Raw genomic sequence first — 26,709 nt, forward strand, 5'->3', positions numbered from 1 at the left:
GGAAATTTTTGCAAATGATACATTTGATAAGGGCCTTATATCTAGAATATATAAAAGATGTTACAATTCAATAATAAAAAGGCATGTCAGTTTGAAATGGGCAGATGACCTGAATGAATGTTTCTCAAAAGAATATGTACACATGGACAACAAGCACATGAAAAGATGGCCAATACCATTAACCATCAAGGAAGTTAAAATCAAACCCACAATGAGCTACTACTCCATACCCACCAAAATGGCAATTAAAAAAAAAAGTTATTGGGGTGCTGCTGAGGATATGGAGAATTTGCAACCCTTATACACTGTTGGCGGAAATGTGAACTGTTGCAGCAACTATGGAAAATAGGCTGGCAGTTCCTCAAAAGAGTTGCCATGTGATATATCAATTTCACATATAGGTATATACTCAAGAGAAATGAAAACAGATGTCCACACAAAATCTTATACATAAGTGTTGTTAGCATACATCATAGCTGCCAAAAAGTATACACAGGCCATTATCCATCAACTGATGAATGGATAAACAAACTGCAGTTTGTCCATGTAATGAAATCCTGTTAACAATAAAACTAATGACATTGATACCTTCTTCAATATGGATGAACTTTAAAAACATTAAGCTAAGTGAAAGAAGTCAGTCATAAAGGACAAACACTTTATGATTCCATTTATATAGAATGTACAGAGTAGGTGAATCTACAAAGAGAAAAGTAGGTTATTGGTTGCCTAGGCTGGAGGGACAGGGTATGGGGAGAGGTATGGGGCTTCCTTTGGTGCAATGAAATTGTTTCATAATTGTGTCAATGGACACACAACTCAGTGAATCTATTAAATCTACTGAATTATATGAGAGAAATGTGTGGTATGTAAGTTGTATCTCAATAAAGCTATTAAACAAGAAAAAAGCAATCATACAGCAGGCTGATTTTCACCAAAGGGCGATGGTTTCCTGACCCTTGGCTTAGCCCATGGACTATTTTCAAACATGTTTTACATGTGCTTGAAAAGAATATACAGTCCCCAATGTTGAGTCTAAAGCTCTACATATGACAAAAAAATCTTTTTGTTTAATTTTGTGGCTCAAAATTTTCCTTATTGTTATCCTTATTATGTTTATTCTCTTTAATCTGTCAATTTATGACTGAAATATGTTAAAATCACTATATTAAGACTGTTAACTGTGTCATTTCATATTTGCTTTATGTATTTTTACAAATTATAAATGATGTCATCTTCCTGGTAAACTGGACTTTTTATCAATACAAACATCTATTTGTAGTAATGCTTTTGTCATATAATTTTGTCTATCAATAATATAAATAAATAAGATTTCTCTGGTTGGTATTTGCCTAGTGTATATTTTCCATTCTGTGACTATCAAACTTTCTGATTATTTTCAAAAAAGTATGTAGATATTTGATTCAATAAAGTCTAAAGTTAAGGAGCAAAATTCAGCATCCATTCATGATAAAAGCTCTTAACAACTTAGATATAGAAGAAACATACCTCAACATAATAAAGGCTATATATGACAAGCCCACAGCTAATATTGTACTCAGTGGTGAAAGGTTGAAAACTTTTCCTCTAAGATCAGGAATGAGACAAAGGTACCTACTGTCACCACCACTTTTCAACATAGCACTGGAAGTCCTAACCAGAGCAGTCAGGCAACAAAAAGAAAGAAAAGGCATCTGAATTGGAAATGAAGAAGTAAAATTGTCTCTATTTGTAAATGACCTGATTTTCTATATAGAAAACCCTAAAGACTGCAACAGAAAGCCATTGTATTTGATCAAGTTCAATAATGTTGCAGGATATAAAATAAGCATATAAAAATCAGAATTTCTATACACTAACAACAAATCTGGAAAAGAAATAAAGAAAACAGTCCCATATACAAAACATTAAAAATAGTATGGAGATTTCTCAAAAAACTAAAGATAGCATTATCAGATGGTCCAGCAATTCTACATGTGGGGATATATCCAAAAACACTATGTTGAAGAGATATCTGCACCCTCACATTCATAGAGGCATTGTTTAGAATAGCTAAGATATGAATAAACTTAACTATTTGTTGACAGATAAATGGATTAAAAAGTTGTGGTATATATAGACAATGGATATTATGCAGCTACAGAAAATCCTGCCTTTTGTGACAACATGAATGGATCTTTAGGGGATTATGCTAGGTGAAATCAGTCAGATAAAGACAAATACATGTCACTTATATGTGGAATGTAAATAAAACAAAACAAGAAACAAAAAAAAAGACAATAAAACAAAACAAAAACCAACCAAACTCAAAGAAAAAGAAATCAAATTTGTGGTTACCAGAGGCAGGGGTGAGGGGCAAGGAAATTGGATGGACGTGTTCAAAATACATAAACTTTCAGTTATAAGATAAGTACTGGGGATGTATGACTATACAATGACTATAGTAAGATTGCCATTTGGTATATTTGAAAATTGTTAAGGGAGTAGACCTTAAGAGTTCTCATCATATAAAGGAAAAAGCAGTTTTTAGTATCTATATGAGATGATGGATCTTAACTAAACTTACTGTGTTAACCATTTCACAATATATGAAACTCAAGTTATTACACTGTACACCATATGCTTACAGAGTTCTGTGTGTAAATTATATCTCAATAAAATTGGAAAAATAAAATAACTGGATAAAAATAAAGTTAGTGAGTATCTTTATCTTCTTTCTTAGCAAATTAAGGACTTAATTTTTATAACTGTAATGACTCCCTATCAATATATATGCAGTTTCCAAATTAATTCTATCTTGCTCTTTTCTCACAATATTAGATAGAAATCACAGTATTTTTGCTTATAGTCAATGTATGTTTAGATTTATCCATGTTTATGAATACCTTTGTTTACTATTAACTCTAGGGTCTCAAATCTTCTATCTAAGATCTTTCTCCAAATATCTGAAGTACGTCACTTAGAATTGCCTTTATGGAAGATCTGATTTAAACATTTTTATTTTAACTTGAATGATAGTTCTGCTGGGTAGAGAGTTCTCTCAGTATATCAAAAGTCATTTACCACTCTCTTCTGCTACTATTATTCAGTTCAGTTCAGTTCATTCTCTCAGTCGTGTCTGACTCTTCGTGACCTCATGAATTGCAGCATGCCAGGCCTCCCTGTCCATCACCAACTCCCGGAGTTTACTCAGACTCACGTCCATCGAGTCGGTGATACCATTCAGCCATCTCATCCTCTGTCATCCCCTTCTCCTCCTGCCCCCAATCCCTCCCAGCATCAGGGTGTTTTCCAATGAGTCAACTCTTTGCATGAGGTGGCCAGAGTGTTGGAATTTTAGCTTTAGCATCAGTCCTTCCAACGAACACCCAGGACTGATTTCCTTTAGAATGGACTGGTTGGATCTCCTTGCAGTCCAAGGGACTCTCAAGAGTCTTCTCCAACACCACAGTTCAAAAACATCAATTCTGCACTCAGCTTTCTTCATAGTCCAACTGTCACATCCATACATGACCACTGGAAAAACCATAACCTTGACTAGATGGACCTTTGTTGGCAAAGTAATGTCTCTGCTTTTGAATATGCTATCTAGATTGGTCATAACTTTCCTTCCAAGGAGTAAGCGTCTTTCAGTTTCATGGCTGCAATCACCATCTGCAGTGATTTTGGAGCCCCCCAAAATAAAGTCTGACACTGTTTCCACTGTTTCCCCATCTATCTGCCATGAAGTGATGGGACCGGATGCCATGATCTTTGTTTTCTGAATATTGAGCTTTAAGCCAACTTTTTCACTCTCCTCTTTCACTTTCAACAAGAGGCTTTTTAGTTTCTCTTCACTTTCTGCCATAAGAGTGGTGTCATCTGCATATCTGAGGTTATTGATATTTCTCCTGGCAATCTTGATTCCAGCTTGTGCTTCTTCCAACCCAGCGTTTCTCATGATGTACTCTGCATATAAATTAAATAAGCAGGGTGACAATATACAGCCTTGATGTACTCCTTTTCCTATATGGAACCAGTCTGTTGTTCCATGTCCAGTTCTAACTGATACTTAATATAATTTATTTTTAGTGTTTTGTTCAAGTTTTCCCACCCTCACTGACTGATTTTGTAATATTCTTTTTCTTTAACATTCTATAGTAACATCACTGTGATGTGTCTCATGTGAATTTCGTTTGTCTAGCTTGGGATTTGTCAGGACTGTAGGTCTTAAAGATGAATGTCTTTCAACAATGTTGACAAATTCTCAGTTATTTTGTCTTTGAATGTTGCCTTTTTCCCGCTCCATGATTGTGCTCTGGAAGTCTAGTTAGATATATGTATTAGATCTAGTTAGATATATATTAGGTTTATCTGCACTACTTTCTTATCTCCTAACTTCTGATATTTTCCACTTTTTATGCTATATATTATGGATACTTTGTTTGCATCCATCTTCCATTTCCCTAATTCTCTCTTTAGCGGTATATATATGTTCTCTAATTTATCAGTATATATTTAATTCTACTATTCTATTTTTTAGTTTGAGAGATTCTATTTTATTCTTTTTCTAATATGCTTTTTTTTCTTGATACTCTGTTCTTCCTTGTTTCTATTTTAACTATTTTATAAAGACATTTAATCACTTTACATAAAGTAAATTTTATATTCTAAATGTGATTATTTTATATTTTATGGTCTGTAGGTCTGATTATGATGTTTGTTGTTTCTGAAGGTTGTTACACAGGGTGTCTTGTTTCTTTGTATATTTTGTAAATTTTTACTGTGAGATGTTCATTTTCTTTGGAATTTTATACATAGAAATTTTTGAGGCTTAAATGAAAGTTGCATTCTTCTACAGAGGATTTGCTTGTGCCAATCATCTGTAAGAACTGCCAATCTGGGATCTCATCTTTTGGTTTTTCAGATGTCATTAGTATCTTGAATTAGGACTGAAAACCACAGTCATCAATGTAAAAAATCAAATTTGGCTTTGATACTCAATTACTTCCAGAGTTCCTGATTTAACTTCCTTTTTGACCATGGATTTTTTTTTATTACCATACTAATTAAAAAGTGAATTTTAAAATATTATTTTAAAATATTCATTTTATATTTTAACTTGTATTTTAATTGATTTCATTGGGATGGTCATTCAGGGTATCTAGTAAAACACACGGCTAGAAATAAAAAGTCTCTAGCCAGCTTCTAAAATAACAATGCTTTCTTCCTGTCACATATTTAATTGGAATATTAATAATTCCTGCTGCACTTTCCTGTGAGTGCAGGAAAGGGTTCATGTGAGTCTCCAATGAGATAGCTGATATCAAAGTTCTATTATGTATAAAGCACTATTTAAATGACAATGGATTGCTATTGTTACAACTAAGTGCAAACCAAAGCAATAGTGTGGGCTTAGGGGAAGGAGGTTGAAAGTTAAAAGGAGAGAGAACTGATTTCCCAGTGAGGAAATCAGGGAAACATACTGGATTTGGCTTTTGAGCTGAGCCCTTAATGGGTAAGAAAGATTAACTTAGGCAGAAAAGGCTATCATTTCACATGAAGGGAACCACAAAAATGAAGACTAATAGAATATATTGCTCTATTCCCAAAAGGAAGACATTGGTCTGGTCTCTTGTCCATTAGTGCTTATATAATGGCATTGCCTAGGGTCTCCCAGGTGGCTCAGTGGTAAAGAATCTGCCTGCCAATGCAGGAGACACAGGTTCGATCCCTGGGTTGGGAAGATCTGTGAGAGATGGGAATGAAAACCCACTCCAGTATTCTTGCCTGGGTAATCCCATGGACTGATGAGCCTGGTAGGCTATAGTCTGTGGGGTCTCAAAAGAGTTGGGAATGACTTAGCGACTGAACAACAACAGTGGCATTGCCTATACACTGGTTTCTGATCTGAACCATTAATAAAGTCCATACCACCTCCATCTCAGAGACTCCCCAGACAGTCACAACTGCCCATGTTTATTCTTGATCAGAGATATATCTATCAGAGTCTCTGGTCCATATCAAAATTGTCCAGGTACAGAATGACCCAAGAAGTATTAGTAGAAATGTACTATCAGTGAGACTGGCAGGTGTCTTAGGCAAGGTGGCATGCTGTAGGGTGGAGGCTGTTGTGGAACACAAGCAGTGTAATACTGAGTGTGTTGCCAAAAATTCTGATGACTGGACATTTGCAAGTACAGCAAAAACTATAAGCTTTTTCTATGGTAGAAATTCTAAAATATAGGAATAAGATTACAGGCATTGGAGTGAGATAAAGCCGGAAATTCCCAGACTGACAAAATTCTGGTTTTAGTCAAAACTTTCACAGAATCTAAAAAGGCATATAAGAGAAGAAACCAGCCTAGTCTTTACCTCCCTTGTTTTACAGATGGGGACACTGAGGACCAGAAGAAGTAGAGGACTGCTAAAGTTCACCTGCTGGTTAATGGCAGAAGCTGGTATTCTGATTTCTTATCCAATGCCGTTATGCCTTTATAGACAAAGATGCTCATAGGCTTTGTGGACACCCAGTGAATTGCTGTACTCCAGCGATCTCTAACCAGAGACAGAAATGAAAGCAAGAGGCTTGGAAAGACATTTGGGAGATGGTAGGGCTGGAGAAGACAATTTTTCGTCCCAAAAGTACTCATTTGAAGTTTGGGGAGTAGGTGGCTGCTCTGAAGAAATCATGGGCTCATACCAGACAACAGTTTCACTGCTGAGATGGGTAGTTGTAAAGACAATTCCATTTGTTATTTCCTTATTCTTATCTGTAATGCAGCGTGCTTTCAGTTCTTTGGGCCTCTATGCAAAGACTGAGAAAATCACAAATAAATAAAACAAGCAAACTATATGGCAGTGATCAAAACTGTAGGCTTTGACAATAAATGTACTTTAGAGTTCAGGATTTATTACTTAGAAGTAATCTTGGGTCTGAGCCAGAAATAATTTGGGTCAGGGACTCAGTTTCTTCATTTATATTATGGGAGTAATTGTGCTCAACTCATAGGGTTAATGTAAGAATTATGTAAGACACAATATAAAGATCTTTGCTTTAGCGCTTCTTTTCACATAGTGTATGCTCAATACATTTACCACCACTACTACTACCACTATTCCCTTGAGTCAATCTGTGTCACCTTTTATTGTATTCTTTTTTTTTTTTAATTTTTTTTTTAAATTTTAAAATCTTTAATTCTTACATGCGATACAATATGGTTTAACATAAGTTTCAAATCCTGAAACTAAGTATGTTATAGCTTTGTTCAAAAGTCCTTAGTTATCTCAACTGGTGTTCTCTCACTACTTATTAGGTGTGGCAAGTAGCATGTTGATAATATCCTAAGCATTGAAACTGGTAGAATTCTTTCTTAGTTATACTATAGGAAGTTCAAGATTTTCCCTTCAATATTGTCAATCTCACTTGTATTCATATTTGCTTTCTTAAGTGGGAGAGAAAGGGACTAAATGATAGTTATGTATCAGGTATTGCATATAATCCTGGAGGCTCCCTTGAGAGAATGTTACACATGTGGCCATTATCTTTCACATGTCTTAACTGAGAATGACTAGCCTACAGAAGAAATTTCATTTCTTTGCAGGACATGCAGGCTTTTCACAATGGAACCTTGCTCAGATTCATCCAACTATTACTTCTTACTAGTTCCTTTTGCTTTGTTCCAAAGCAGAATACATATATTCTTTCCTGCCTGCTCAGCTGCATTTCCTCCTGTGAATTTTCATGTCATTGTTCAAGACAGGAGTCAGATATCATTACCTCTAGGAAGGTGAAATGTTATATGTTTTTGTCCAGCATCTTCTTTGACATTCCTATTTGGATGAATGAATGAGGCCCCACATCCATAGAGCACCAAATTGGCAGGCTTCCCACAGCATCAACTATCCCTTATGAAACTGCTAATAATCCTCTCTGGGATATCTTGTCTGCCATCTTTAAAACTAGTGCCAGTGAGTGTCACCTCAGGAAGACCATGGCTTCCCAGGTGTTGCTAGTGGTAAAGAACCCGCCTGCCAATGAAGGAGATGTAAGAGACATGGGTTTGATCTCTGGGTCGGGAAGATCACCTGGAGAGGGAAATGGCAACTCACTTTAGTATTCTTGCCTGGAGAATGCCATGGACAGAGGAGTCTTGGAGGCTACAGTCCATAGGGCTTCACAGAATTGGACACAACTCAAGCGACTTAGCATGCATGCAGGAAGGCCATGGCAGGTATATGTGGCATAGTAAACAGTGCATGCTGTCACCACAGAGACTGTTGAATACATTCAAAGAGTTATACGAGCTCCAGGTTTTTGATAGATCGTTCTAATGTGAGCAGCCTAAAACTGGAAATCAGGAGATTCAGGGCTTCCAGTTCAGACTTAGGACTGTTAATTATTCAGAACAGCTTTTGGGCCAATCACATCACTGTTCTGAGTGTCAGTTTTCCTATCTGCAAAATAGGCTTGATCTCTGGTCGGCCTGAATTCAGGATGTTATGAGGAATAGATGAAATCATTCGTCTGGGAACTGAAATGGTGGCAAGGATTTATATAGCTCTCCTTTAACCTTGAAATAAAGGCTCAACTCTTCAGTGTGACACATGTGTACTCACTGACTTTTGCATTTGCCTCTTTCTCTATTCTCTTCTCTCACAATCACCCTCTTTTTCAAACTTTCTCACTCAGGCTAGACTATTTGTCTTTTCCCTTGCAAGGTTGCTGTCTCTTGCCTGAGAAAGAATGCCCCTTTCTCCCCTTCAACCCTTTCTTCATTGAACTTGAATCACAGCCTGGACACAGCCTAAGGAGTCTTCTCTGACCTTCCCACTAGACTGGGCTAGGCACCCTTCTTCTGCACCCCAACAGAATATTGCATACCTTAGCATACCTTCTCTTACCATAGCATTCATTACAATTGTCTGTGTCTGTCTGTCCTACTAGACTAGAAGTTCCATGAGGACAGAGACCATGTCTATTTTGTTCTTATGTCAATTACATAGTGGTTAAACAAACAAATGATAGTTGAATAAATGAAAGAACAAATGTATCATATAACTGTATATTGTCCCTTATGAAGAGTCCCAGGAGTCTTTTGAGGTGGTGGGATTCTCTCATACTATTAGTCCAACTTTGAAATTATCTACTCTTGGCACTGTGTTTAGGCATCAGGACTTGTTTCCTTTGGGGACAAGCATCTCTGCTCAGGTGGTAAATGTGTGACACCCACAGCACCTTTCTGCTCTGTTGACCTCTTTTTTGGTCTTAGATTTGAAGCACTCCAATGTGGACTGGGGGACTATTTGCATAGAGTCTGGCTTAAGTCAGTTTTTGGGGTAGTTTTGCTGATTGGCACTCAAAGTTCTGCAAATGGTCTTCTTGCTTGAAGCACCTTGGGAAAGAAATTGAAGGAAGAGGGGAAGTTGTGGCCTGAAAAATGGTGGCAGAAGAATCTGAGGGTTCGAATTGTCAGCATCTGCCTATTAACTCAGAAAACTAGGTTTTCATACTTCAGTGTGTCTTTTGAATGTTTCTCACTGCTTCTACAGTTTCTATTCCAGCTCCCCCAGTAATTCTCTCATCTCACTCTTTCCTGCAGTGATAGGAAGAAAACCTCTGAGAGTCAGTAAAGTAGGTACTGCAGTTGGAGTAGAGATCCTTGGGCTGTGTACATGGGAACCACAGATGAAAAGTGGAGGCTCTTTAACCAAGGCTCTGCACCAGTATGCAAGGGGATGTGCCTGCAGGCACATGAAGGGGCTGTGAGCTGGGTGTGCTAGAGCTAGTCCTTTGCCACAGTTTTGTGCCTGGACTTTCTCATGTGAAGAATGTAAAATTTGGGCTAGATGCTATCTAAGATCCCTTCTAGCTCTAAAAGGCAATAATTACAAATCAAGGGTTAGTACAATCTTGTTTGGAGGATAGATGTGGGAGGGTTTGGGATGGATGTGATGGGTTTAAGTCCTGGAATGGCCTGGTCTAAGGTATTTAATAGACTGTAAACTCACTGAAAGCATGGACTGTGGCTTAAATCCTACTTATCTCTGCTATTTATGAGATTATCTAAATGGTAAACAAATTATTTTACTTTTGAGTAGTATCCCCATCCATCAAGGGGGTTGACAGCATCTATTACACAGGATTCAATTTCTTTTTTGACCCCCTGCCCCAGGTGTTTGGTAAATTTTTATTGAGTACAAAACATCAGAATTCTGGTTACAAAACTATGTGTTCTAGGGATAATAAAAGGCCCTTTGCTTTCCCCTTTATGTTACAATTTTTTAAAGTGTTGCTGTAGTTTGCAATAACTGTAGTATCTACACTGGAAGGGGCTCTCCATCTCTTCTAGTTCTATTTCATATCTTCAGGCACATTCATTTTATAGATGAGAAAACTAAAGTACAGAAAAGGGCAGAGGGTTGCCCAGTATCATATAGTGAATCAGCAGGCCAGAATCCTAGCTATACACTATATGATCATGATTAAGTCACATATAAGACTCCTGCCTCCAGGCTCTTTTTAATCCACTAGGTGACCTTTTACCCGACCTCTGTGCTGTTATAATTTTGGAAAATCTATGATGATGATAACTACTGTATCACAAGCTGAGTGGTCAATGAAACCAGGTAGGGTGGCTGTTAGGTCACTCTCTGTAGATCCAAGAGAAGTGGAACTAAGCAATGGTCAGATGGGACTCTTCTGGAGGCAGACTCTGACTTCCACACAAAACCCACAAACATTCATATTCTCTCCCTTTACTTAGACACACACAAATACACATCCTAAGAAGCTCTTGTTTTCTTCTCCTCTCTATCAAGCATTGCTCTCCATAAAAGTTTGAGAAATGCATCTACTGTGAGGTAATGATAAACATGGCTCAATGTAAGATCCCCTCCAGGGGTTCTGGCATTTTAGCAGGGATCAAAGCCACAGCAATAAGCCCACCAGTTGGATCATATACATTTTTACTGAATCCCCAAGCTGGACTAGTAAAGAGGCACTGTGACAACTCCTTTTATATGTGAGGACACTGAGATTATTCCAATTATTCCTTAACACATTTGTCACACTTCACTGATGGCCTGTATCTCAAGCCTAGATTTCGATTTAGGATTTCGTTAAGTATTCACACTGAGAGGAGATGGGAGGAGGCTTTGCTTGAACTTTTGTAAACCCTAAAGAAGCCTGGCCCAGGTTTTACATTGGTGGTCAAGGATGATATTGGCCCTGAAAACCACTGAGGATGTGAACATGCCCAGCTTAATCTGAAGCTTGGCAAGAACTGGGCTGTGAAGCCTCCAATTATTTTATGCTCCCACGAAGATGAGAATGAGGGTGAACAGCTGGGTTTTGTGTAGCTTTCTCCTGACAAACTCAGGTTTTCTGATGAGATGTTGTAATGGGCAGCCAGTGTCCATCTGTGCTTGCTAGCACAGACCCTTTGATATTTTGGTGGTCCCAGGTCAAACTATGCTAAAGGCCAAAGCAGGACAAATTTATAACCCCTGTGCAAAGATTTTTTAAAATACATGAAAATCAAAGTAGCATTAAAAAGTCACTGGGCATGATACCAGCTCGACTTCAATAAAGACAGCCAATAAAAAGAGCTAATTAAAAGAACTCTGATGACATTCATCTGAAATTTTAGATTGTTTTATGTTTTAACAAATTAACAATGGTGATAAGAGGACATTAGCAGCTTTTCTTGGGTCTCTTTGTTAACAATAACTTGAGCCTGCAGCCACAACAGGGGCTGTGGCCAAGTTTTAGCTGGCAGGCCAGCAAGGCAGTATTTTACACAATGGATGACATTTCTGAAAGCAGAGACAGAGACAAACCCAGAGTCACACATGTATTCCAACAAACAAGTTTCTGCCATTTTTAATTGTATTTAGAGCAACAAAAGTTTCCAAGATTACAAAAAGAGAATAGAACACTAGTGCTTGAGGCTGGTTCTGCTGCCCAGTGGAGGCCAAGTGTCGTTGTGAGAACTGAAGCCCCATCGAAAGACGTTTCAAGCAAAATGAATGTTTCTTTAAAAGAAAAAAAAAACTTTATATGATGCTTTCTTTCTTTTAAATTTTTCCCTCAGCATAAAGTAAATTCTTACATCTGGTTACATAATCTGCTCTCTTCTGCTGCCAAATTAATCTTGAGGACAGCCCAAGAATGTCATGTCTGAGGCACTCCCTAATCAATACTCCAGTCTAGGGAAAAGCAGAAAGGTGTCAATGAATGGGGGGAGAAACTATTTTTGTAGCTTGGGTCATCCCAGTGGTGGATACTCTCAGCACCTGAGTGGCTTATGGGATTGAACAACCCCACAGGCACATCACTGCAGTACAACACCAAGGGCTAAAGCTGGGAGAGACTGCAGGCTTGGTTTATCTACTGTACAAGGAACAGAGTTCCAAAATGTGAAGCATTAGCCCAGGAGGGCACCAGCAGAGAAGCAGTATCATTCCAGAATTTCTTTTCCTTTGGGAACGGGTGTGAGTTCCAGTATTGGTGGCCAATGGAATCTGTAGCTATGTGACAGCCTTTTAAAGTAATGCATGTGCAAACTGTTTTAAACCACAAGGGCTACTCAAACCATAGCTTCTCATTTAATTCTGTAAAAAGCTAAGAGAGAAGTGGGATAAAGAAAGGAACCAGTACTCTTGCTCAACTGAATTGGGGTTGGAAACCAATCAATGTGTATCATTTATTTTATGGCCAAATCTAATGAGGAAAAATCAAAGATGAGTCAAAGGCTACTTTTCCCTTTAAAACTTTACCTGTTAAATTAAAATATTTACCACTTATTTTTGGAATGGGAACATTCTGAATGGTTTGTTACCTCAGCTGAAGTGTTTTTAGAGGAGTGACTAATTGTGGATTTTCCTGCCTTCACCTAGAAAAGGTTAAGGATTGGGAGGCTCTGGGCAACAGACCCCAGTGTCAATCTCTGAAGAAAAACATCCCTACCTGTGGGCAGAGATGGACCTGTACCTACAGATATACTACTTCTAGTACACTGATAATTTTTTAACAAATAGAAACACATTTTCATTGTCAAAATCTTTACAGAACATATCCAAAATCAGAATTAGAGCACATAGACACCCAGTAGCAAGAGCACCTCAATCGCAGGTGAGTGAATTGTTTGAAATGGAGCACTTGCTCCAGGTTCCCAAGTGCAGGAAACTGCCCTTTTCTCACTGGGGTGATGAAGGACAAAGAATACCCTTTCTTCTTCCAGCTGCACAGGTCCCATTAGGGGGCCACTGGCTAATCGTTTCGGTGGGTCTTTGCCCCCAAGTATGGGCCTTCCCTATGGTAAATCCCAGTCCGTTTCAATGGGACTTCACCACCCTTTACACATTCATCTGTCTTGGGCTAGTAAAGTGCAACACATAATGTACCCTACCCTTTTCCCTTCTCTGTTCCTTTGCAAGGCCTGAGTCAGGCCTCAATAGGAACAGAGATCTCTTGGTTATCTAATCAACCCAGGTGTCTTTTCCATTCTGAGAGAGCTTCTAAAATGTAGCTGTGGCCTCTCTTACAAGTACATGGTATTAGCTATGACCTGGAACCAAATATAAAGGTGCAGAGAGAGGTAAAGCTATTAGAACACATTATATCTATATATATATAATTCAATTTTGAAACATGGATACAAATACTCATTTACAATATATTTCAACCTTCTGCCTTAAACTGCAGAGAAATTTTTTGTGCCATTCAAAGTGGGCAGAAATGAGGATTTCTGCCTGCTGTCCCTCTAGTGCAAAATCTAATCCTTTAAATGCTCCCTTCTCAGCAAGGGCTTCACATCTTCAGATAAGCTAACATCAGAACTAGCAAACACAGTGGCCAAGACAGCTCCATTTCCAACAATTCAATGATGGAGCTTTAAGAATTTGCTCAGCAACTACTACATGAAAGGAAAGCTAGTTCTGTTTATAAAAATCACTTACTGAAGGATCCATAATCCCATTATTTTTCAAAATTATCTTCCACTGTTCTAAATATGTATATTGTGGAGGGGAAAACTCCACAAAACTCTTAGAAGTCAGTCACCAGCAAAGTCCTTTAGTCTGTTTTTGGATAGGTTACCAAAGAGGCACTAATGTTTGCTCCCTCCCTGCCCTTAAAAATTTTGGTAAATTAGCAGATACAATGTAATCTTTGGTTACATAATGTGATGCACTGTCATTTTTTTTTGTCTCTTTATCTTTTTTTTTAAACTGCTTTCACAGATTTTCAAAGAAATTGGTGGTGAGAACAGACCTGCCTATAAAAGGCAGCAAGGGTAGAAACTTCCTTTTATAAGATAGTGCACATGATAAATGGATTATTTTAACTTTGGGACTGGATCTTGTGTTTTAGCATTCCTGATTCTCATGACCCCCTACATATAGTTGAGCATGAATGTCACCTCCCTTGGGCCCAGTGTCCTCTCACCTGGGCAACTGCCATAAAATAATATTCAACCTCTTGTCTTCCCAGGGCCATGTAGGAACCATGCAGGGACAGTTACTAAGCTGTCTGAAGAGAGTCTCATGAAGTGCAACCCTAGCACAAGACTGAGAGGGAGTAGAGGGAGTGGCTTGTACTTTTGAGTCATGCCCAGTATCAAGAAAGAAAAGAGGACAAGGCCATGTCTGTGCTGTGCCTAATGAAACAAATACTCAGAAGCTACTTGATGCTTAACATTAGATCATTTGTGTAGTATCAATATCATGTGGATGGTGGACCTATTTTCTCTTGAAGTACAAATAGAATATTTCTTGCTATATATGCATATATGTATATAGAAGTAGAGTATGAACAGAGAGGGATTCTAGCATCAGCGTGTTATTTCTCAACCTGGAAAATCACTTCAGCAACTACCCAAAGGACAGAGTGAAACTCTTTCCCCCCACCTTTTTAAGTGCCAGTTAACATATATAAAAATATATGTATTACTGATTCTTTTTTTTCAAAGATATATGACAGAATCCTTCAAAAATCTTCTTTCTTGTTAAAAAAATAATGAACTCTCCAAGAACAAAGATACTGTCTGTGGCATAGAAAAGCTATGGAACAAAGAACCCAACCCGCATTTCAACTCAGAGGCCAGGCCTGGCTGGGCAAGCTGCCCAATGAGCAAGAGCTGAAACTGCCACATGACTCTTCCTTGACCACAGAATTTATGAACCTGACAGCTGTCTGCTGCCCAGCACAGATGGGACTTTCTCCCTGGTGCTCCTTCTTTTTCTCTTCCTCACTCTCCATCCCCATTGAGCACCACAAACCTTTTCGGGGATAGTCTCCATGGCTTGTCTGGTGAGTGATCCTCATCTTTACAGGTGAATGGGTGTGGGTGGCCGATCCTTCAAAGGTGAGCACAATGTACCAACCATATCAACTCTGTTTGTAGAGCAGAGTGCATGCAAAATGAGACTTCTGTCAATTACGCTGGCTGGAACAACAATGGCCAAAAGAAAATAAAAATCCCCCTTTCATCAGTGGGAGACAAAGCTAAGCTAAAATCTCTTTTGCTCACTGAAAGTGAAGCCAAAAGTGAAAGTAAAGTCGCTCAGTCGTGTCCAACTCTTTGCGACCCCATGGACTGTAGCTTATCAGGCTCCTCCGTCCATGAGATTTTCCAGGCAAGAGTGCTGGAGTGGATTGTCATTTCCTTCTCCAGGGTACCTTCCCGACCCAGGAATCGAACCTGGGCCTCCCGCATTGCAGGCAGACTCTTTACCATCTGAGCCACCAGGGAAGCCCAGTGCAAAAACACTACACCTAAATAATTGTTTAGGCCATTTTCTCCTTGTCTTGCCATTTGCGAGTTCAGAGTAATCTAGTTGTTTCTGTTTTTAATTACATTGCCATTTCACTGATTTTTGGCTTTCACAAGTGAAAAACATATACTCATAAAGACAAGAGTCACGATTGGGAAATCTATAAAGATGAAAACCTTGATAGCCAGAGAAATGGAAAGGAGAGCATCTAGTATTTACAAGGAGAGGTATTAGAATAATATACTCAAATCCATGTACCACAGAAGATGAGGATCATTTCAAAACAGATGTAAAGGAACTATTAAAAAGTAACCTAGTTTAAATGAATAGAGTGGTGGATTTTTTTTCCTCTTGAAAACAGCTAAAAGTGATCCTGTAAGCCTATATAAACCAAATGGTGTCATAACAAAGAAAAGCAGAATTGTTCTATCCTACCCTATAAAGAGAACCTGTCAGCTTTAATTTTGTCCAGCAGACTTGGATTGGTGTAACACACATCTTAAGTTCCCCTCTCCCTTGTTATTTAAAGAAGCTGTTTTGCAGGTTCATTTGGCTATTAATATCAGCAGAAATCAGGGGAGGAAACCCATGTAGATCATATCATGTCACTCAGAAACTATCTTCTCAACAAGTAGAGTGAACTAGCTGAAACGGGCAGCTTGGTAACTGGCCTCTAATTTGCTGTTTAGCAGATGAATTTAAGAGCTATGTGAAGAGGCAGTGGCCAAGATAAGAAAGTAGGTAGGCATTCCCCAATACTCGTGACTGGGGGACAAAGTCAACAGAACAAAGGAGTGCCAAAGGACTATATGAAACCAGTGTCCCAGGAACACACCAAGTTCATAGGTGGCAGCCCATCAGAGCCACATCAACCAGACCTTTCCAAAGGAGGCCATGGTTTGGTAGTTTCAATATTTCAGCTTCCTCTGGCCGAGAGGCAGCAACAACGGTGGCTGAGTGAGTATGGCCAACATTAGAGCCCAGAATCAGCAGCAGAGAAGGATGGTGAATAAACTCACCAGATGGTGCCCATCTGGCTTTAGATTTTGCTTCTGAAAACTTTTAATTTATTAGTTTGTATTCTCTTGATTTCTTCTCTCTTCTTCCCCTGACTTCTGCAGGTGGATGTGTTGGATGGAAAGGAGAGCATTTACAGGATTTCTGTTTCTAGTGCCTTCCTTTTTCTCACCTTGGTAACAGAGTTTTCTCTTCAACACAGATCTGGGTAGCCCCTTTAGCTGCTCTGAAGGAGGAAGTGGGCATTCTTCACTTGGTGGGAAGGTGTCATCTCTGGGGGACAAGGGCAAGACGCCCAGCTTGTCCAATCCCGTTGATGCCTTCTTTCCAGTTTGTCTAAGGTCTTCAGAGTTCTGAGAGTTCAGTTGATGAGAGACCTAAGGTAAGAAGTCTTTGAGCCTACTGGCATCTAGAGATAGACATCAAGACTGCTGACTTGCTAGCCTTCTTGAGGGTGGGAGTTCTTAGCAGAGAATCTAAACATGCCCAAGTAGTGGACAAGTTTCACCATTGTGGCTGTAATGAAGTCTGGTGAAGCTCAGGCTCCGAAAACACAGAAGGGAGGATGGATGATGCTTGCAGCTGCATGGAGTCAGGAAGAAAACATTCAGGTCTCTTAAAGGTAGAGGCAAAGAAGGATCAAATCTTCAGTGTCCTAAGCAGAACAGTCAAGCCACCACTTCCTTTTCTTCTGACTCTAGCCCCAGGCTCCTCCCTGGGCCACAAATGGGAAAGCAGACCTGGATCAGAATGGGGCCTTACAAAAGGTCAGATCTCCCTCTCCTTCTTGCTGGTCTGATTCTTCAGTGGAAGTGGCCAAGTTTTGGCTAAAGAGAACATTCAGTTCAAAGCTCTTAGAAAAGATATTGAAAGTCAATTTGAGGGTGGAGGCAGAGGATGCGAGAGAAAAGGGACTGGTGTGGGGAGGCATTCCCAACAGACAGGTTTTCAGACATGAAGCACATTTTTCAGTACCATGAATTGTGCTGCAGTTGAACAGCCTAGCTCTCAGGGGCCAGGGCTGTGGGCAGGTACTGGTGATCCATCTGTCCTATTTTAAATCTGCCCCCCATCCACCTCAGTTCTGGGGTCAGCCTGCCCTCTAATGGCAATAGCCATTGGCAGAAAATAAAGTCTCCCAGGGAGAGAGGGTTTGGGGAAAAAAAGCAGTGACTCCCCATGGGCTTGGAATTTTCACCTTATTCTAGTTACTGTTGGCCTCTTTGGTAATTTCTGTTTTAATATTTTTTAAGAGGGAAAAACCCTAGTGTGTTTTTGTTTGTTTGTTTGTCTTTTGTTTTCCCAGATACTCTTAGCTCTCTAAACTTCACGTGGCATTAGGTGAGTAAACGTTTGTGTAGCTGGCACACAGCACAGTGCTATAAACAAGCACAACTTGACACTGTGCCACATGAGGATCATCACAGATTTAAAGAAATACAACAGCATTCAAAACACAGATAAGAGCCACAGCAGGGAGTACAGTCTAAAAGTGCCATGGGAGAGTCAGATAGGGAGAGATAGAAAAGAAAGGAGGAAAAGAGAAAAAGAAAAGCCCAGCAAATAGAATTCAAGAACATCTTCATGACAGACTGTACATAAATAGAGGAAATTCCCCAAGGCACTGCAGAGAAGTAGTGCAGAGTTAAAACAGGCAGAAGATATCTGAAAAAGGGAGTGAGGTGGGGTAAGAAAATGGGGGCTTCCAAAGCTTCACTGAGTGTGAAAATAGATAGGCTTGACTTTCCCGGAAAGGATCTTGGGCACTTGCACAGAGATGATCTCTGCCATCATTTCTGGAAAGTCCACGCTCACCATGTGAGACTTGATTAGCAGGTCAAAAGTGAACTGATGCAGCTCTCGTGCAATCTGCAGGGAGACAATAAGAGAGAGAGAAAACAGGGTTGACAAGGAGTTGGCTTCTTGTCAGGGTCTCCCCCACAGGCTTTGATTTCCTCCTCCTTCCTTTTATGTCCTTGGGGCTCTGTGAGTGTGTGTGTGTGTTTGTGTGAGTGCATACACACACATGTGCACTAAATTGTCTCCAGGGAGTCACTGAGAGGTCCCAAGAGATCTCTTAAACCACTGCAAGCTCTCTGACTCAGGACTGGGTGTTCCTTTTCCCCAGCACACACACACATACAAACACACACACTCTCTCTCTCTCTCTCTCTCACACACACACACACAAACGTACATGCACATGACTCAAGGAAGAGGGGGAAACATCCAGGTCTGTTTTGTCTGCCTAAAGAACTTATCTACTCTAAGCCCCTTCTCTGAGTCCCAGTTGCTCTGTTCTCAACTCCTCCACCTCTTTCACAACATCCAGCTGGGACACTGTGACCTGTGTTCCTTTCTTCTTCATTGGATTTTCTTCCTGGACCACACTCAAAGCCAGAGGGGAATGGAAGCACCTCCCAACAGGTGGTGCCAGACCCTAGAAGAGCATATTATCACTTGGCTCTATCAGGCTACTCTCCCTGACAAAGCACCCTCCATTGTTTGCTTACAGGCTGCACAGAGTCCAGGAGCTTGGTGAGCTGGTAGAAGCGCCTTGAGCAGGATGTGGGATTTTTTCTCTTGCATGCAATGATACGATCAAGTTCCTTGATGTAGTTCATTCGAAGTTCATCAAAGAATTTTTGATTTTTCAGCCCATCCACTGGAACTGATGTGGGATGAAGACAGAATGGGGAGGGGAAGCATGCCCACGAAGGAGCATTAGACAAAGCACCAAGTTTTCTGACCGCAAACTTGACCCCCACCCCCACAAAGAGGGAGCCATCGACTTGGCTTCCTGTCACTTGAGGTCTATATGCCTGGGGCCTTCAGGAAGTCTGCCAGGAAGGTCTTAGGGAGAAGGCTAGCTGGACCCAGTCTGTAGGGCATCAAGTAAATAAAATTTAGTGAGCCTTTCCTTTCTCTGGTCTTCACATCTATACATTTCTTGGTTTTACATTATCCACAGTCCAGTTCTGAATTAGACAATTAAAATATGTGGCCTTGAATATCAAATTTTATCTCCTTTCTCCCCCATAGGGGCTAAGACAGCACTCTGCTTAGAAAAGATATTCAAGAAATATTCCTTGGCTGCCAAATAAGCCTTGTCTGAGTTTCTTACATAGACCTTGCCTTTTTTGGCAGAAGAAGAAATTCTTTCTACCCTACAAGAAATATAAGGTAGTCTTTGCCTGTTTCTATGGTAGAAGCTATGGAAAAATTCAGAGACCTGATAGAACTAGCCAAAAAGGCCTTGTCCCAGAGAAAGATTGGGGGTAGGTTTTGAATTGAAGCAAAGAAATTGGTCTCTAGCCATGAAATTCATCCTTGTTAGGGAAAAAGATGCTAAGGGAGAGTGGAGGAGGGAGGGTGAAAGAAGAAGGGAAATATTCAGGATCTGGCTTCTTCCTGATAATCCTTTAATGAAAAAGCACCTCTCCTCTGATTCCCCTATACCCCCTAGGGGCACTCTCTACCCTTCCAGGCACTTACTAATGCTAAAGAGCAGCAGTGCCTTCATGCACAGGAATTCCTGGGGTGTGATTTGGAGCCATCCAAATTCTTGGGAGAGGTGCCTCATTCGGACACACTGGCTGTACATCCGGGACTTGTGCATGCGGTACCTAGGAAGGAATACACAGAGAAAAAAGAGGGGTAAGAGAAGGCTTAGAATAAACCCAGAGAGAATGTCTGTGGGTGCCCTCCCCTTTCCAGTTTCTCCAAGAGGAGCTTGATGTTTCTCTTGCTAGTGCTTCAGTGACAAGGAACAGGTTGTTCTCCCCCCGCCCCCCAAATCATGGTATCTTGATAACTACTCATCTTCCCTGGCCAGGATATGGGTTAGCACATGGAGTTTTCAAGTCCCCATACCCCTCCTGTTTCCTGAGACAGAGAAAGGAAAGCCTAACCAAATGAATACAATGGCACATGGTCTCCCTGACTACAGTTCTAATATTGCAGCTACAGCCAGAGACAGAACCTGCCTCCCAGACATTCAAACTTGAAGGATTTCTAAGAGACAGGCCTTAGAAATCAACTCCTGACATAAGGATACCAGGATTCCCAACTGTCCACACATACTATACTAGAAATATCATTATTTCTTTAAAAACTCCCAGAAAAGGAGATTCCCCATTGCCCCTTTAAATGAGTTCCAGTGCTTATCAAATCAGCCATAAAGTATTTCTGAATATCCAATCTAAATATCCCCTGCTGAAGGGGAGCCTACTCTTTCATATACTAGCTGTTTCTTACCACAGTTTGGGAGTTATAAAACCATATGAGCTGCCTTTATTATAGTGACTTGTGAACAGATCATCACATTATCACCCATAAATTATATAGAGAAGTAGCCACGGCTTAGATAGCTTCTTGGGGAGAGCAACATCTCTGCTTCATGACTGACTGTGACAAGCCTGTAAGAGAAGATACACCATTCTTCTGCCAGTAGAACTTCCTAGTCTTCAACACTTCAGAATTTGTGTGTGTGTGTGTGTGTGTGTATGAGTGTATGTGTGTGTGAGAGACAGAGAGAGAGAGAGGCAGGGAGAAGGAGAGAGAGAATTTGATTTTATATCTTATAGAGAAAGGAAAGGGAATTTGACACTCACTTAAGTAGTGAGGGAAAAGACCACTGAGATTGGGCTTGAAGCTTATGGTTTGACATTTTGGTCCTCAAACCACTAGCTTCATTGACAGGCTGAGCAGGCCTGATACTGGCTGGGTGGAAGCTCAGAATCCTATCTCAGAGAGATCTTGGCTGGCCTAGAGGAAGAGGGAAAAGAAGGAGCAGATAGTGTAGAAGCATTTAATGCAGGCTGGAGCCCAACTAGAAAAAGGAAGTGTTTAGACAATGAAAGTGTTAGTTGGTCAGTGGTGTCTGACTCTTGCGACCCCATGGACTGTAGCACATCAGGCTCCTCATGTCCATGGGATTCTCCAGGCAAGAATACTGGAGTGGGTAGCCATTTCCTTCTCCAGAAGATCTTCCCGACCCAGGGATTGAACCCAGGCCTCCTACATTGCAGGCAGATTCTTTACCATGTGAGCCACCTTGGGTAGTATCACAAATCATTGCCCAGAACAGTGCTGCTCCAAGCTCTTTCTTCCTAGAGAATTTTTGAATAAGATCTGCTGAGTTTTGGGATATGGCCTAGCTCTGGGCTCTACTGCACTTCCAAGCCTTTGTTGATTATAACACTGTAGTATTTTTACCACTGAAATTGTGATCCTGACATGAAGGATTGCTATAACACTGCTGAAGGCCCCAGGAACAGAAACAGTAGGGAAGAAAGACAAGGGAAGGAATTCAAAGGTGAAAGGAATAAGACATGAGGAGAAAGGGCAAATAGAATGGGGGACAGCTAATGGAAAGAAAGGGATAGAAAGTGCAAGGTAGAAAACAAGGTGCAGGGATGGAATCCAGGAGGTGAGCAGAGGTAGGAGAGATTAAAAGAGAGTAGATGAATATTAGGAAAAATGATGGAGCACAGTGCCTGCCACATAATAATTGCTCAAAAAATGATACGTTGGAAGGTGCCATTGTTATACCATTCACTGTTCTACAGATGAGGAGAATAAGGTTCAGAGAAGTTCAGTGATTTACCCAAGGTTGCACAGCTAGGGTTCAGGCCCGTTACTCTCACAAACTATGTTCTCTACAAAGAGCAGAGGAGAAAAGAAGAAAGCGAGGTTGATGACAAGTTTGGTGTCAGAGAGATCAGCAAATGAGTTGGCCCAGAGTCCCTGTCTCTTTATTTGGGTATCAGTTTCCCCATTAGTACCTTGAGGAGTTTAGCAGTAACAGATGGCTTTTAATTGGAGGGGTACTGCCACCTTAGTGTGTGCGGGCAGTATGAGCTGTCACAGTGACTAGGATCTTATTTGGAAGACCCTGATGCTGGGAATGATTGAAGGCAGGAGGAGAAGGGGATGACAGAGGAAAAGATGGTCAGATGGCATCACCAACTCTATGGACATGAGTTTGAGTAAGCTCTAGGAGTTGGTGATGGACAGGGAAGCCTGGCATACTGCAGTCCATGGGGTCACAAAGAGTTATATACGACTGAGTGACTGAACTGAACTGAACTGAACTGAGTCAGGTACCAGGGATGTTAAACATATTCCAACATGCAAAAATGTACTACACAATGAAAAACCATTTCTCAGGAAAAGTCAATCCCCATTGAGAAGCAATGGTTTAGATGATTCTAGGGGTTTTAACAACTCTAACATAGTCAGTTTCTATAAGAGGAAGGGGGCCTGATATTTCAGGAGCCTTGGGCCTTCATGGAGGACCCAGACCTAGTGTGGAATCCTATAGTACCTTTTGATGAGGTGCATGGAAGTGGACTAGAAAGCTGAGGTAGGGTGCCACATATATATACAGAGGTGGAAGAAGAAATGAAGATTTAGAAAATAGCCAATTATCACCTTACAAAGGTTCAAAGGTCTTTGGGCTCTGGATGGGGTAGGTGCCCAGTAGTTGGTTTAATCACTGAAGCACAGGAAAAGGAGAACAGGAAGAGGGCTTTTTAAGGCCCGACCCAGAAGATGGCATCATAGGTACCTCTTTGGATATCTGGAAACCATAAAGCAGGTTGTGCCAAAAGCTCATTGGTTATTCTTAGCTTCTGACTACCAGGGCTGGCTGAGTTGGAAGAGGGCAGCTGGGGACACTTATTTTCCCCCATATGGCATTGCTGTAATGGGAGGAACCACTGGCCTGTAGATTTTATTTTAAGGTTCTTCTGGGTTAGAGGGCTGGAGGAAAGGAAAGGTCAATTCATTCCTGGACCAAAGGGATTCTCTATGGTGAGAAACCAGAAATCAAATTGCAAACATTCAGTGGATCATAGAGAAAGCAAGGTAATACTAGAAAAACATCTATTACTGCTTCACTGACTATGCTAAAGCCTTTGACTATGTGGATCACAACAAACTACATACAATTCTTAAAGAAATGGGAATACCAGACTATCTTACCTGTCTTCTGAGACACCTATATGCAAGTCAAGAAGCAACAGTTAGAACTAGACATGGAACTACAGACTGGTTCAAAATTGGAAAAAGAATATGACAAGGCTGTATATAGTCATCATGCTTATTTAACTTATATCCAGAGTACATCATTCAAAATGCCAGTCTAGATGAATCACAAACTGGAATCAAGATTGCTGGGAGAAATATCAACAACCTAAGATATGTAGATCATGCCACTCTAATGGCAGGAAGTGAAGAGGGAACTAAAGAGCCTCTTGATGAAGGTGAAAGAGGAGAGTGAAGAAGCTGGCTTACAACTCAACATTCAAAAAACAAAGATCATGGCATCTGGTCCCATCACTTCATGGCAAGCAGAAGGGAAAAAGGTAGAAGCAGTGTGACAGACTATTTCCTTGGGCTCCAGAATCACTGCAGATGGTGACTGAAGCCATGAAATTAAAAGATGATGTTCCTTGGAAGGAAAGCTATGACAAACCTAGACAGTGTATTAAAAGCAGAGATATCACTTTGCCAACAAAGTTCTGTTTAGTCAAAGCTATGATTTTTCCAGTAGTCATGTACAGATGTGAGAGTTGGACCATAAAGAAGGCTGAGAGCCAAAGAATTGATGCTTTTGAATTGTGGTGCAGGAGAAGACTCTTGAGAGTTCCTTTGGCTGCAAAGAGATAAAACCAATCAATCTTTTTTTCCCAATATTTCCATATTTTTTTTATTATTTCTTTTTTAAATTTAAATTTATTTAATTGGAGGCTAATTACTTAACAATATTGTATTGGCTTTGCCATACATCAACATGAATCTGCCACGGGTGTACATGTGTTCCCCATCCTGAATCCCTCTCCCACCTCCCTCCCTGTACCATCCCTCTGGGTCATCTCAGTGCACCAGCCCCAAGCATCCTGTATCCTGCATCAGACCTGGACTGGCGATTAGTTTCTTATATGATATTATACATGTTTCAATGCCATTCTCCCAAATCATCCCACCCTCTCCCTCTCCCACAGAGACCAAAAGACTGTTCTATTCATCTGTGTCTCTTTTCAACCCTGAATATTCATTGGAAGGGCTGAAGCTGAAACTCTAATACTTTGGCCACCTGATATGAAGACCTGACTCACTGGAAAAGATCCGGATGCTGGGAAAGACTGAAGGCAAAGAAGAAGGGGGCAGCAGAAGATGAGATGGGCAAACTCTAGGAGATAATGAAAGACAAGGGAGTCTGACGTGCTTCAGTCCGTAGTGTCACAAGGAGTCACACACGACTCCTGCAGCTGAACAACAACATTCACAATACCATGGGGGACCTCAAATAGAGACACAGAAAAGATTATCACTACTAGGAAAAGAGAATATTGGAAGGGTACTTCTTTTTATTTCTTGCCCATTTTGAGCCAGACATTTCACATCCATTAGCTCCTATTTTAGTTGTCATAACAAACCATTGAAGAAAGTTTTATTTTATTAACAGCTGAGGAAACTGTTAATCAGACAATGATGTAGGAAATAATACAACAGAGGTTTCAGTTAAGAAAAGTATGCTTCTAAAATTTGAGCTCTTGGCTAAATTTATGAAGGATAAATAGAGCTGGTGGGCAGGGCAAGTATTAATCAAACTTGTTTTTAAGAAGAAGGAACTGATTGGGCCAAGGTCACATGCCAGAAAATGGTGGAGTTGCTCTTCTTCATCACTTACCATCAGGAGGCAGTATAAAAGCTGGGAGCTACACAGTCATACTGTGAATTCTGTTGCCAACATGCACTGTTTAACATTGTTGGATGAATCCCTATTTTGTTGAGCATAATTTCCCCCATCCATTAAAAAAATATTTTAAAGGAGAAATCAAGTTATCATAACTTGATTTCACCATTAAAATGTGGGCTTAATGAGAAAAAATTAGGAAAATATCTAGTATAGTCCTGGCACACAGGAGTTTCTCAACAAAAGGTGACTGGCAGTAGCTTTTGGTGGTAGCAAAGGGACCAAGGGAGCTTCAGCCTTCAGATCTAGAGTGTTTCTGTTCACTCCTTATGTTGCCCAGAGTGAAGAAGGACCCTGACATGAGGGTCTGAGATAAGCTAAAAGCAGGTCAGAAGCACTGCCAAATTACCAGGATTGTGTCTTGATCAGGAAAAGTGATGGCCTTCCCCCCTTCCCTTCTATCCATTGGCCTTCCAGCCAGGCAAAGCCACTTTAGACTGAATAGGTTGGCTAGGTCTCTACTGCCTCATATAAAGGTCAAATGAAATAACTCTCACCATTACTTCCATTATCGTCATCGCCACGAACCAGGTCTGTGTCTATGTGAATTCTGGGCCCATAAGCACTTACTCATTGAAAACCAGGTCAGGGGCAAAGTAGAGCATCCTGGAGTTGACATTGGTGAAGGACCGCCAGCCCATGGCAAACACCATAAGCCCCATCCAGGAGTACTGAATGACTGCCATCTGGTCGTCCACGTGCAAGTTGCGGAAGCCTAGAGATAGGACAGAGGCAATGGTCAGACTGAGTACTGATGGTCTAAGTGAAGTCTGGGACTCTGCTGGACTGAGAATTTCTGGTACTCGGGCTGCCCCTGAGGAGACCCAGGGACCATCAATGATGGGGAGTAAGAGGAGAACAAAGTGTATGGTGGGGATAATTATTTGTGCTCCCTAATTCATCAAGCTGCTCAAAAGAGATGGTAATGGAGGCAAAAAGTGCACTGCCCATTGGAAGAGGATAATAATCTAACACTGACTGCTTACAATGAATTAACTTTATTATAAGTATATTACTTATATTAATTCACTTAATACTCACAACAATCCAATAAAGTGTATATTATCATGCCCAGTCTGTAAATCAGTAAAAGTGAGTCACAGAAAAGTTAAAGAATTTGTCCAAGATCATAAGGCTAGTACCTGGCAGATCAAGTTCCAAAGCCGGTCTGA

The 26,709-nt window shown here is 40.5% G+C and overlaps 1 protein-coding gene across 1 annotated transcript in view; it reads right to left on the bottom strand.

The window, feature by feature from the left end:
- Positions 1-11,821: 11,821 nt before the first annotated feature.
- The window catches only part of AR (androgen receptor), a 204,443-nt gene continuing 189,555 nt past the window's right edge, over positions 11,822-26,709 (bottom strand). Inside the window, exons 5-8 of the mRNA XM_018043830.1 lie at positions 26,108-26,252; positions 20,269-20,399; positions 19,287-19,444; positions 11,822-18,642 (exon numbers count right to left, since the gene is read on the bottom strand). Coding sequence (XP_017899319.1) covers positions 18,487-18,642; positions 19,287-19,444; positions 20,269-20,399; positions 26,108-26,252 — 590 coding nt within the window. The 3' untranslated portion in view covers positions 11,822-18,486. The remainder of the gene's footprint in view (positions 18,643-19,286; positions 19,445-20,268; positions 20,400-26,107; positions 26,253-26,709) is intronic.

Source organism: Capra hircus (genome assembly GCF_001704415.2).
Source record: "Capra hircus breed San Clemente chromosome X unlocalized genomic scaffold, ASM170441v1, whole genome shotgun sequence".
Classification (NCBI taxonomy): Eukaryota; Metazoa; Chordata; class Mammalia; order Artiodactyla; family Bovidae; genus Capra; species Capra hircus.